Here is a 12,215-nt window from a genome sequence, read left to right as displayed (position 1 = left end):
TGTTGAAGAGTCAGTGGTGAATTATTTTATATAGAAAACGTTTACATTGATGTTATGAATGCAAATGACTGCAAAATATCTCATTCTGAAGATGTTAGGTTGTTGATCTAACCATGTTAGATCAACCATGTTAACATCTAACCATGTTAGATGTTAGGTTGTTGATCTTCCCTTGCGAAACTTTTGGTTCTTTTAAAATTTTTCCTATTATAAATAATCGCATAATGAACACTGTTGCGTATAAAATATTCTCCGGTAGGCCGATTTCCTGAAATGGCTGCCCCACATGTGAAATTACTAGGCTAGTGGGTACAAATACGTCTAAGGCCACTGAGGAAAACTGAAGATCATAGGACATCTGCTTCTAAACATGAACACTGGTAGCTTCCCGTTTTCAACAAGAAACAAACCAGAAGCCTCTTCAATGCCACCTAGTAGTACCAAAATAGGTACACGTGCTTAGCTAACGCTCCCAGTCCCCTCCACGCCCCTCCCCCTGAGAAAATGCTGCCCAGCCCTAAAAGACTGCATGACCCTGGGCTAGTCCCTTCGGGCCTTTGGCCCTCATTTGTCCCCAGGCTACCCAGTGGAGAGGTGGCCTGACTAGGCGTGCCGAATTAGAGGATTTCCCTACAGCACTGAGTGTGTGTTTGACGTCCTGGGCGCCGAACCCCAAGCTCTGGGCCTTCGCAGGGCGCGGTCACCTCGCGGGTAAATCCGGAGGCTTAAAGCATTAGAAGCTACAGTTTACAGAGCTCCAGGGAGGGCCCAAAGTACGACAAGCCCTTCTCCACGCCGAGATTGGCCCAGCCTTTTCTACATCTCCTGCGCAGCGCCTCCTCTTCCCTGCGGTTCACCTAGTCCACCCTCCAGACCTAATCCCGACTTCCGATTCTTCCCAGCGGAAGGGTCACCCAAGCCCCTTGGGTCCCCTTTCCTCTCTCCTTTTCTTTCCGCGCCGACCAAGCCAGTCCCAGTCTCCACAGTGGGGGGTCTCCTCCACCCTAAGCTCCTGACCACCTTGCAAGACCTGCCATCAGACCCCCATCACCTCTTCTGCACGTCTTGCCACGTTATCTGTCCCGATCGTCCCTCTGTCTTTCCCGCCACGACTGTCTTTCTATCCGATTTCTAACCCGCAGGTCTGCGGGTCCTCTGGCCGTGGTCCTTCCGTTTCACCCTGTCTGAACCTCTCATGACAGTTTCTCTATCCCCTTTAGGTCCCCCCTCACATGCCCCTCCGCGTATCTCTCCCTCTGCGTCCCCGCCCACGTCTGCACTTCTGTCCCCCGAAAGTGATCCTCCGTACCCGGAGTCGGGCCCTCCGTCCAGCCGGGACCCTGTTAACCATCCATTCCCGGGCCCGGAGAGTCTGCGGCCCGGTTCCCCTCCCTCACCCGGGGAACTCTTCCCTCTTCCACTTTCTCTACTTTGAACCCATCCCAGCAGAGTCCAGGAAGTAGCCAGGCGCCGGGGACTGGCGGCGATGGCGCCCAATGGGACGCGCCAGCGGCGGCGGCGGCCCCGCCCAGAGTGCGAACGCGGCCAATGGACGCGCGGAGGCGGGACTTCCGCTGTCCCGCGGAGGGCGGGGGAGCGAACTGTTGTGGTGCGGAGCGTTGGGCGGGCGGCGGCCGGGCGGCCCAGGGGCTGCCGCGGGACTCGGGGCGCAGCCGAGCGGCTGCAGGGGTGGGGCGGGCCGGACGCGCCCCGGGGCCCGGACGCCGCGGGTTCGAGGCCGGGCCCCGCGCGGGGAGGCCGCGCCACCCCGGGGGAGCTGCCCGGCGGCGAGTTTGCCCGGCAGCCGAAATAAGGCGGGAGCCTGCGGGGGCCCTCGGAACCCCCTGCCAACCCGGGCCTGGAGTCCTCGGGGAGCGGCTGCTTCCTGGGACGCCCTCTCGGACGTCCCCGCCGAAGGGTAACGGTTAAGGGCCCCCGGCAGAAGGCGCCTCCGGGTGACTCCCGGCGGGGCCCTGCGAGCCGCAGGAGCCGACCCCGGGGCCGCGAGCGGGGAGGAAGGGGCTTGGCGGAGACGCGGGGCCGGAGACCGAAGGAGCGGGAGCGCGGCGGAGCGGAGCCGGGCCTCCCGGTCGCGGGGCAGGGCAGCGCCTCGGCTGCAGACGGACTCTGGGACCCTCGAGTGCGGGGGCCTCGGCAACCTGCCCCGCGGGGAGCGCGGCCGCGGAGTGGCCTACGGGGGACCCTCCCCCAGAGGGGCCGGCCCGGGGCGGGGAGATGAACGGCTTTAGCACAGAGGAGGACAGCCGGGAAGGGCCCCCCGCCGCCCCCGCCGCCGCCCCGGGCTACGGCCAGAGCTGCTGCCTCATCGAGGACGGCGAGCGCTGCGTCCGGCCCGCGGGCAACGCCTCCTTCAGCAAGAGGGTGCAGAAGAGCATCTCGCAGAAGAAACTCAAGCTGGACATCGACAAGAGCGTGAGTCCGCCCCCGCCCCCGGCTGGGCCCCCGCACCGGGCAGCTCTCGGGCCGCTGCCCCGGGCTGCGGGCGGGACTCGGGGGCCCTCCCCGCCCTGGGCCTCGCCGCCCTTTATCTGCAAACTGAGGAGTTGGGCTTGCAAAGGCCGCTCGGCGCTGGTGGGCTCTAACTAGGACTCTGCCCAAATCCGGGAGGTTAGCGGCGGGGGCTCCGAGGACCCTTTCTGCCTGGGAAGATTTGATACCAGTTTTTAGCTCATTTTATTGGTGCAGACATGGGAGCAGGAAGAGGTGGGTTCATTTGGTTCGCCCACGGAGGAGCAGGTATTAGGGAGGAGGTGATGAAGGGACCCAGCTCTTCTCCAACTTCTCCTTCCTTCTCGGATCCGTGTTATTCCTTCAGAAAAAGAAAGGTGGCAGTTACGTCCCTGTCTGGGGCGGCCTCAGCTTCTGCAGAGGGTCACCGAGCTCGCTGCTCAGCAGGCAGCTGTGGGGACCTGGGATTTTCAAGGATGTGGCAGAAATAAGACCAAGATCTGGTCTCGGGAGTTGGCTCTGGCAGTCGAAGTGACGGAAAGGAAGAAAATCCATTTTTATAGGGTTAACTTCTTTACAAATGCCCAGGAGGTTGGAGGTGGGTAATTTAAATTTGAATAGAAAACTTTTCCTGTGTGATTTCACCACTTCTAGTTAACTATTCTAAAGATGGGCGTATTGTCAACCAGTTAAGAACTGTTTGTTTTGACATCTGTTGCTGCAAGCCTTAAGTGGCTGCCTGGTGATTAGGAATTGGAAGTTAGAGGGGTATTTAATATTCAGGTAGACCAGCTAGGAGATTAGGTGGTTAACATCCATTCTCTTTTAGGACCAAAATTTCTCCACTTTGAGGGGAAATCAGAGATTGCTTGTTAAACTGAAAGGGCACCCACTTCTCCATTTCTGATTTTACAACTGAAAATGAGGCCCAGAGATAGGAAGTGACAGTGCCAAAGTCACACAGCACCTAAGAGGCTGGTTAATTTCTTGAATCCGTTGTCTGATTTACTTACAAGCCCCATGCATAAGCCTTGATTAAGTGTTTAATAAGTAAAAAAAATTCTTCCCTGCCCTTCCTTCTACGCTCTTCACTCTCACCCCTATTTTTTTTAAGTTAACAATTATATTTGCAACTCTTGAATGGAAAGATGCTACTTGGAAGTAGTTGAGGGTGAGTTGATGGCTTTCTTAGTACACATCTCTATCAATGAATGAATAAATGAATGAAAGGAATTATCTAAGCAAACACTGTTGGCTAGACACTGTCGTGGCCTGGATTAGGACATGTATGGAAATGAAATGTTTAATTCTAAGACAGTAATGAATTCATCCTCATGGAAACACTGCCCACCTTCTGTTTAGGTTGTTGGGAGCCTTTACTTGAGCAGCTTATAATAATATTTTATAGTACTAAAAAAAAAAGAAATTCCCAGTTCTTTTAAACCCACCATCTGAACAATTGTGCTGCTGCAACTGAGGCTCCATTTTCCCAGTGACCCCACTGGAAAACCTGTGTTGGGCTATGTTGGCCATTTGACACACGCTGTCTAGAAGAGAGGCAGCCTGAGCCTGGTACTAGAGTTCCCAAAAGGTAATGCTTCTGAAGGAGTAGGATTTCAAGGCAGAATCACTCACAGTTTGTTTGAAGGTGGTGTTGTGGAGTCATTTCTTCTGAAAGGGATTCTATTTCATTCTCACAGGCTTGGGCAGGAATTCAGTTTTAAGTAACTGCTGTGTTACAAGAATTTTTAGCTGTTGCAGAAAGTGAAAAAGGAAAAAAAACACTAGAGCCTTTTCTACCACCCTCCTTTCTCCACCCCCAGTTCCCTAAAGGCCACTGGGCTCTGAAATTTCTGAAAACCAATATGTACTTGAAAACAGTTAAGGAGGAATAATGACTATTTATCTTGTAAAGGGGTCTAGCAGAGAACCTTTTTAAATAATAGCACCTTAAATCCTACTCATGCAGTTTAACTCCTTTCATGTAAACATTGGCAGTGTTCTGTGATTTATTAAGATATAACATGCTTTCAAACATCCCTCCAATTGACATATATCTGCTTTTTTCTGGAGAAAAGTAGAAGTGGAGAATAGAGTAAGGAAAACATTGCAGGAGGAAAGGACGTGTGCCAGGGGTTAGAAGGTCTGGATGACCTTGGCCAGGTCATTTCTCCACTCTAGGTGGCTTCAGGTTATCCCAATAGAAAATGAGATGGGAGCCAGGGGGCTTACACTGGTGACTGCTGAGTTGTCTTCCATCTAGGATTCCATTATTCTAGTGTCCTGACTTGAAATCTCCCAGCCACAGCTTTAGGAATCACGTCTCTGCCTGTTCTTTTTCCAAGTCTGTCGCTCTGTGAATTTGAGGAACAGCTTAGTCTCTCAGACCTTACATGTGAGACTAGCTAACATGAGGGCCAGCTTCCTGTGAGGTATGTAGGGTATGCTGTGAGTGTGCTTGCCTTCCTCATAAAAGCACATCCGGTAGTCTATACATCAGCTAGGTGAGCTTCTTTGGGACAGTGACACGTGCTGTGTCCGCAGGTCCTGTGACAGAGTTGAATCTGGCAAAGCTATTCCAATCTGTTGCCATATGTAAATGTGGCTTTTACTGGCCTAAGCTGCTTTTAGATGCAAGGGGGTGGCTGTGTTGATGCAGCAGCATTTATTGATTACCTGCTGTCTGCAAGACACCCTCACAATGTAAACTTAAAACTACTCATGACTCACTAATCCAACCACATGAAAGTGCTAATTCATCTGAATAAAAAACAGTTTTCATTGTTTTCTCTGTGAAAAGGCCTGAATTAATTACGCTGGTTTCCTATCAGCTTACTTTTATCTTTAAGCATTTGAGGAATAAACTCATTCAGAAGTCTCTCAAGAACATTTGCGCAACATCTAGTTCAGTGTCACCAACCCCAAGTCATTTACAGTCATCCTCCATTCAACCCTGCTAGTTATATTCTTAATAAGAACACGTTCTTCACATCTTAGCTGCTGTTGCCGCCTTCACTTACTATTATAATAAGCCTCCAGCCTGCATTAGAAAAGCAGCAGTTGTATCCAGCTTCTTTTTTTTTAAAGTTTCTTATTTATGTATTTATATATTTTGGGCTGCGTTGGGTCTTCGTTGCTGCGCGCGGGCTTTCTCTAGTTGCGGTGAGCAGGGACTACTCTGTTGCCGTGCATGGACTTCTCATTACGGTGGCTTCTCTTGTTGCGGAGCACAGGCTTTAGGTGCACGGGCTTCAGTTGTTGCAGCACGCAGGCTCAGTAGTTGCGGCACGGGGGCCCTAGAGCGTGTGGGCTCAGTAGTTGCGGCACATAGGCTCAGTAGTTGCGGCACATAGGCTCAGTAGTTGTGGCTCGTGGACTGTAGAGCGCAGGCTCAATAGTTGTGGCGCACGGGCTTAGTTGCTCCGTGGCATGTGGGATCTTCCCAGACCAGGGATCAAACCCGTGTCTCCTGTATTGGCAGGCGGATTCTTAACCACTGCGCCACCAGGGAAGTCCCCCAGCTTCTTTTATGTGGTTCCACCTTGTGAGAATTTCTGCACCTCTTTCCACTTCTCTTTGTGGATTAGATGTGTGGTGATGCAAGAATTATAAATAGATACACAGAAATAGTTTTTCAGAGGGTTGTCATCGTACAATAGTAACTGTTGTCAATGTAAAAATAGGCTGTCCCATCTACCATTACCACAGTGCCTTCTTTCCTGCTTTCCTGCTCCCGGGGCAGTGCATTCCAGCAAGGTATAAGTTCCTAACTCCTACAGGTCTGAAAATGTCACGTCTCTCCCTGCTTCAAAAACCTTGGGCGACCCTGTCTTGTTTGAAGGAAAGTCTAAGCTGTTCTCATGCCCCTGACCCCCAGATTTCTCCTGATGCTCCTGCACGGGCAGCCGCCTCCATCTAAGTGACATGGTCTCCTCAGGGCCTCTTCACTCACGCCTTCCATCGGCCTCATTTGAAACTTAAGTCGTGGCCTTTCCCATCTGGAATGCTTCCTGACTACCTGCAAATCCTCCCTTCTGGTCAGGGACCTCCACTCTAGCTAGCTCAGCCGCAGGGCCTTGCCCTTTGCTGTATCCATACCATTTGTTGTATTTATCATTCGGAGGGACTTGGTTTATAACGCACTGCCCGGTGCGATATTAGCGTTCTCTTTGAGGGGTTCTCATTGTGCAATTCAGTAGGAAACTTGTGGAAATGATGGCTTGCATCTTGTTCTTCCTTGGTGTCTCCAATGCCTCGCAAGGGAGAAAAACCCCATAATTTGACAGATACCTGTTGCTGTTTCCATGGAATTGGCAACTCTGACTTTAATTTGCTTCCCAACAGGTAAGACACCTGTATATTTGCGATTTCCACAAAAATTTCATCCAGAGTGTACGAAATAAAAGGAAGAGGAAGACAAGTGACGATGGTGGAGATTCTCCTGAGCATGACACTGACATTCCTGAGGTAAAGGTCCAAAACTTTACCTTAAGAAAGCTGGGAGAATGGATTCTAACCTGATCCTTACCTCTGGCCTGGCCTAAGAAGTAATTTTAGTCTCCTCTTTGTTGCTGTGGTGTATTTGAAAAGTGACTAATAGAATCATAGTAATATGGAATCTGAGAGCTGAAAGCTTAGAAATCAACTGGTCTGACTGCCCCACAATTTTACAGACACTCAGAGTCACACACACAGTTTGGGAGCCCCAGTCCAGTGCCCTTTCCAGTAGTCTGTGCTGACTTTCTTCAAAAAAACCCTGAGAAATACCTAAATACAACCACAATGTGAAGTTTTTAAAAACTTTGTTTTTGCCCTTAAAGTTAGAGACTGAGTGTATATGGATTGGGGGAAGTCATTTCCCCTCTGTTTTCTGGTCTGCAAAATGAAGGTGTAAGTTGTCAGGTCACACCAGCTCTGATTTTCTATCACTCTCTGATTCCTGGTCCAGGCTTGTTCCCAAAGATCTATTCCAAGGTCAGTTACACTGGCCCAGGGTTTCTCAACCCCGGCACTGTTGACATTTGGGGCAGATAATTCTTTGTGGTGGGGCTGTCCTGTGCATCGTAGCATGTTCAGCAGCATCCCTGGCTTCTACCCACTAGGTGCCATGCACACCTAGTGTCTCTAGATATTGCAGGTGTCCTCTGGGGGGCGGATCATCCCCTGCTGAGAACCGTCGCACTAGATGATGAGCCCTAGGCTTCTCAAACCAGAAGCCTGCCTTTCCTTCAAGGTGCCAGTGTCTATTAAGCAAGGCTACAGGGAGGAATATCGAATTTTCTTTCTATCTAAATTGTTTTCACTTAAGACTCAGCAAAAGAAGAACCGTTTATAATGTACACTGGATATTTGATGCATGAATATTTCATAAGGCAACCGCCTGTTAGCACTCAGAGTGAAAATGACTGTGTAGGAATAGAAAGAGTAGGCAGGCCTTTGTCTGCAGATGTGGAGGAAACCTTTGAAAATATGGCCCTTTCCCTCTGCCCCTTCCTGTGTCCCCTTTTCTAGCATTGGTTTACAGTATCTTTCTAATGCTTTTAGCATTTTTATTATTATTTTATGAAAAAATGGATGTATTTACTTTCTAAATGCTTTTCACAAAAAAAAAAAAAGGTTTGAGGAATGTTTGAAAAGAAAGAAGGACTTTGGTCCCTCATATTGATCATTCATTTTGTTTTTAAGTGCTCTCCACCTGCCTGAAGCAAGAACATCTCTTTTAGAGGCAGGTAAAGGCAGCCCAACTTTCTGGGCCTTCAATATTTCATGACTGTGCAGCTTTCCTCTCTTCCTTTGTTAGAAAAAAAAAGGGAGGGTCCTTTCCCCTCTGTTACCCAGTCATCTGCAGAGACCCTGACCCTAACCTGCTGATTTGTACATTTGCTACAGTAGCTTTGAGCTTTCTCCGGAAGGCTGTTAAGGATCCTAATACCCGAAGGCTGAGCCTAGGGGAGAACTATTTGAGAATACCAGTACTTCCCACTGTCCTCCGTCATGCCCCTCTATCTACTCTGTGCCGAGCTCTGGCCTGTCTTCCTCCAGGATGTCTGTCTGCTTTTACCTTGCTCTCCATGCCTGCTATGCCCTCTAGCATCAGTACCCCTGCAGAGCTCAACTTCACCATCTCATTTCTGGACCATTGCTGCAGCATCTCCCTCTGCTGTCCCTCCACCCCCAGTCAGTCTTCCCACAAACCACCACAGACCCATCTTCCTAGAACAGCGCCCTCCCATCTAGGTTCTCTCCTTCTGCTTGTCAAGACACGCTACCACCCAGTCTCACCTTTTAAACCCATCACGAGAGCCTCTGACCCCTAGCCCGTATGTCCTCTCATGGCTTTCCGAGCCCATGGCCTTCTCTCTCATTCCCTACTCTAGTTCTTTTCCTCACTGTCTCTCTAAACCCTGCCTCTCCTTAGCAGAAGCTTCAAAACCTCCATCAGCCTTCTGGGACCACCCCTCCCCCGCCAGAACTCTGCTTCCACTGTTGTTTCTGTCCTTCCAGCCAGTTATTAGTCCTTGGTGGACCATTTCTAAGACTTCTTTGTAGTCTCTCCATCCCCACCCCTATCTAACGTAGTGCTAGGCACACAGTGGGCTCTCAGTGAGTCGTGGCTGGTCAGGTGATGGATAATGTGTTTCTCCTCTTCTCTCTAGGTTGATCTGTTCCAGCTGCAGGTGAACACTCTCCGACGTTATAAACGGCACTACAAATTGCAGACCAGACCAGGCTTCAATAAGGCCCAGTTAGCAGAAGTAGGTAGACAAAATTGCGCTCTAAAGAGGGAGAGCCAGCGTTGTGCTTCTGATGGTGACCTTGATTCTCCATGTGTGTCTATACGTAATCCCTTCCATACCTCTGGAAGCAACTTCCTCTTTCCTCTTTTGCACAATTTAGAATCCCCCAGCTTTAGACCTAGAAAGGCCTGATTTCCATAAAAGAAACCAGGGCACAGAGAAAGGAAAGGACTTGCTTAAAACCATACAGCAAGTTGGTAGCTTGGAATCTCAAGAGTCCTGATTCTAAGTTCTGAGTGTTCTTTTGTTTGTTCATTTGTTTGAATCTTGTTTTGCAAGATTCTTTCTAGATATGTTCCATTCTGCACATGAGGTGTGTCTGATTAATCATCCCCAAACCTTTACTCATGTTCTGTAGGAGCTATTTTTCTTTCTTTGGTTGTTTTCCTTGAATTCTTCTACTCTGATGTTGGTAATGGAAGTATTTATTACAATGAACGGAGCCTAAGAACGTTTTCTCCTGCCCTGAGTCCCTAACACAGTTCCGGGCGTGGGATGGGGATGCGGGTGCTCCATTGGCCATTATTTTAATATACTGACAGCCCTGCCTTGATACTTCCGTCCTGTTGGCATTTGTGTGGGTACCCTCTCATCCTTCTTTTCTAAATGTGGTTTTCTGTGTATTGTAGAAAACTTGGGAAATGATGAAAAATGCCATCCTACTATTCAGAGACAACCACTCTGTAGTTTTCGTTCTCTGACTCCCTTTTTATCTGAACCAGTGCCCTCGGTCCATCCAGAGATTTCCTTATGGGGTCACATCCCTGTTGGTTTTTGGTCTTCCCTTTAGAGCTTTCTTGCCGATCCATCATTTTTCCTTAAACCTCTCCTTCACCAGCGTCCAGATAAACCACAGAAGCACACAAGCCTTTCCTACTTCAAGATAACATTACCCTAGCCAGTGTCCACCCCTGGTGGGAGGGGTGGGATGAGACGGGGCAAGAGGAGACCTGCATTCTCAGGACTTGGAAATAAAGTATCAGGAATACATAGTAAATGATGAATTTTTCTTCAAATCTCGTGTCTTTCAAGAGGCAGTTATGTACTATTTAGATGGTTTTTTGGGTGAGACACTTACATCTGTTCAATTGGGTATTTATTTGACACAATTTTAAAAGGACACTTTTCTGCCCAGTTCCTGGGCCTGAGAGCTTATGGTAGCAGCTGGTCAACCCTTGCAGTCCCAGTCTCTTGCTCCATGAGGATGACCTTGAGACTATGCCATGATGGACAGTTGGCTGCCACTGAAACAGAACTGCACCTTAGGAGTGTTGTGGAATAAAGTGTTGCTTTTGGAAGCCTGGAAACCAAATCACCTAAACCTGGGAAGAAAGGGCATTCTGCATCCTGTAGCGCTGCAGGAAGTTCTGCAGTAATCATAACCCCTTCCATAGCTCCGGGAGCAACTTGCTGTTCCCTCTTTCGCACAGCTTAGAATTTGTGGCCCTCGTGGTTCACGTGGTTTAATGGACTCTGGTTTTCCTCCCCATGTAGACTGTCAGCCGACACTTCAGGAACATACCCGTGAATGAAAAGGAGACGCTCGCTTACTTCATCTACATGGTGAAGAGTAACAAGAGTAGACTGGACCAGAAATCAGAGGGTGGCAAGCAGCTTGAGTGATGATGAAGCACATCTTCAAGAAATGAAGTATAATGCTTAATGCACAGGTGATATCTGCTACATTTAAGCCCGTAAAGACTGTTAAATTTTATTGTAAATAAAAAAGTTTGAATGATGAATACTGTAAATCTTTTCGGTCAGGAGGATTATATTCTCATGATTCAGCATGTTTATACACAGACTTTAAGGCAACTACTGGACTAAAAAAAAAACAAGATCGGAAAAAGAATGAAAGAAAAACAATGTATTGCCACATTCAGCAAAGCATTAAGTCAGTTCTACTGGAAATGTGGGATGACAGATATTTTGGTAGTCATCTTGTAATTCCATGCTGCCACATGTGAGGTGTAGCCCTGGACCGGCAGCGAGGTACGGCTTGGCGGGGAGGTACATGAGCAGACCCGTCTGCTGGGGACATAGGCGCCCCTCTTTGTTGCAGGCTTTTTCGCTTATCAGCAAATCCATTTGACACTGGTCCCTCGCCAGCTTTGTGCTTTGCACACAGTAGGCACTCAGTCAGGATTTGCTGGTTAATCCAGCTGTCACTAACAGTGCCAGCCTTGTGCTTCCCACCTCCAGGTATTGAGGCCTCTGCCGTTTCTGTTGCTCACCACTTAACTTCCGGAGTGTGAGGAAATCCTGACGCACCAACAGGATATTTCAGGTCAGACGAGAACTTCAGGGCAATCTCATGTGCCAGGCTATATCTGTGGAGGTTCCAGAAACACTGAGGCAGAGCCCCTCCCGGGAGCCACGGCTCTTTGTTCACCCCTTCATGCCTCATGCCTCATGGTCAAGTTATGTATTGTGACTTCAGCCATTCTCCTGTGCCAGAAATGCTTTGACAAATGAAGATATTTAGTGGCGTGGGGCTCATGTTCTCAGAAGTACTAATCCTTAATTCACAACCACAAGAAAGCTGCCACGGACCATGTGGTTCCTGCTCCAAAGTCCAGCTCTGGGATAGAAAGTCTGACCAGCTTTGACCTCCTTGGAGGTCAGCAACAAATCATGGGTTTGAGCAACACAGGTCAGTGCCATCCGATGTTCATTTTTGTGAGCAATTTGCCTCTCTTTTAGGGGGGACGATTGCTAAAGTTTTTTAAGTATTAACAATTACCTGATATTTTTTATGTTCAAAAACTCAGATTCCTCTATCTAATTATATCAGAGCCAAAGTATCCTTTGAAAACAAAGCTTTATATCCAAAAGTATGCTTTTGCAAAATTTTCTAGTCAGTGTGTTGGGGGGCAGAGGGTGTGGACAGGGAGTGGGAAGGAAAGAGAAGAAAGGACTTGAATTCTAATTTCTGACCATCTTGACATA

General features: G+C 48.8%; 1 protein-coding gene across 1 annotated transcript; it reads left to right on the top strand.

Annotated features, from left to right (window-relative positions):
- The first annotated feature begins 1,572 nt into the window (after positions 1-1,572).
- SAP30L (SAP30 like) lies at positions 1,573-11,008 on the top strand. The gene is made up of 4 exons (XM_004280999.4): positions 1,573-2,433; positions 6,814-6,936; positions 9,126-9,224; positions 10,761-11,008. The coding sequence occupies exons 1-4, from the start codon at positions 2,236-2,238 to the stop codon at positions 10,887-10,889; spliced, it is 549 nt and encodes a 182-aa protein (XP_004281047.1). The 5' UTR covers positions 1,573-2,235; the 3' UTR covers positions 10,890-11,008.
- Positions 11,009-12,215: the final 1,207 nt, after the last annotated feature.

The sequence above is a fragment of the Orcinus orca genome, chromosome 3 (assembly GCF_937001465.1).
Source record: "Orcinus orca chromosome 3, mOrcOrc1.1, whole genome shotgun sequence".
In the NCBI taxonomy this organism is placed as follows: domain Eukaryota; kingdom Metazoa; phylum Chordata; class Mammalia; order Artiodactyla; family Delphinidae; genus Orcinus; species Orcinus orca.
The sequence above is the reverse complement of the archived record's forward strand: the minus strand, read 5'-3'. Positions and strand labels throughout refer to the sequence as shown.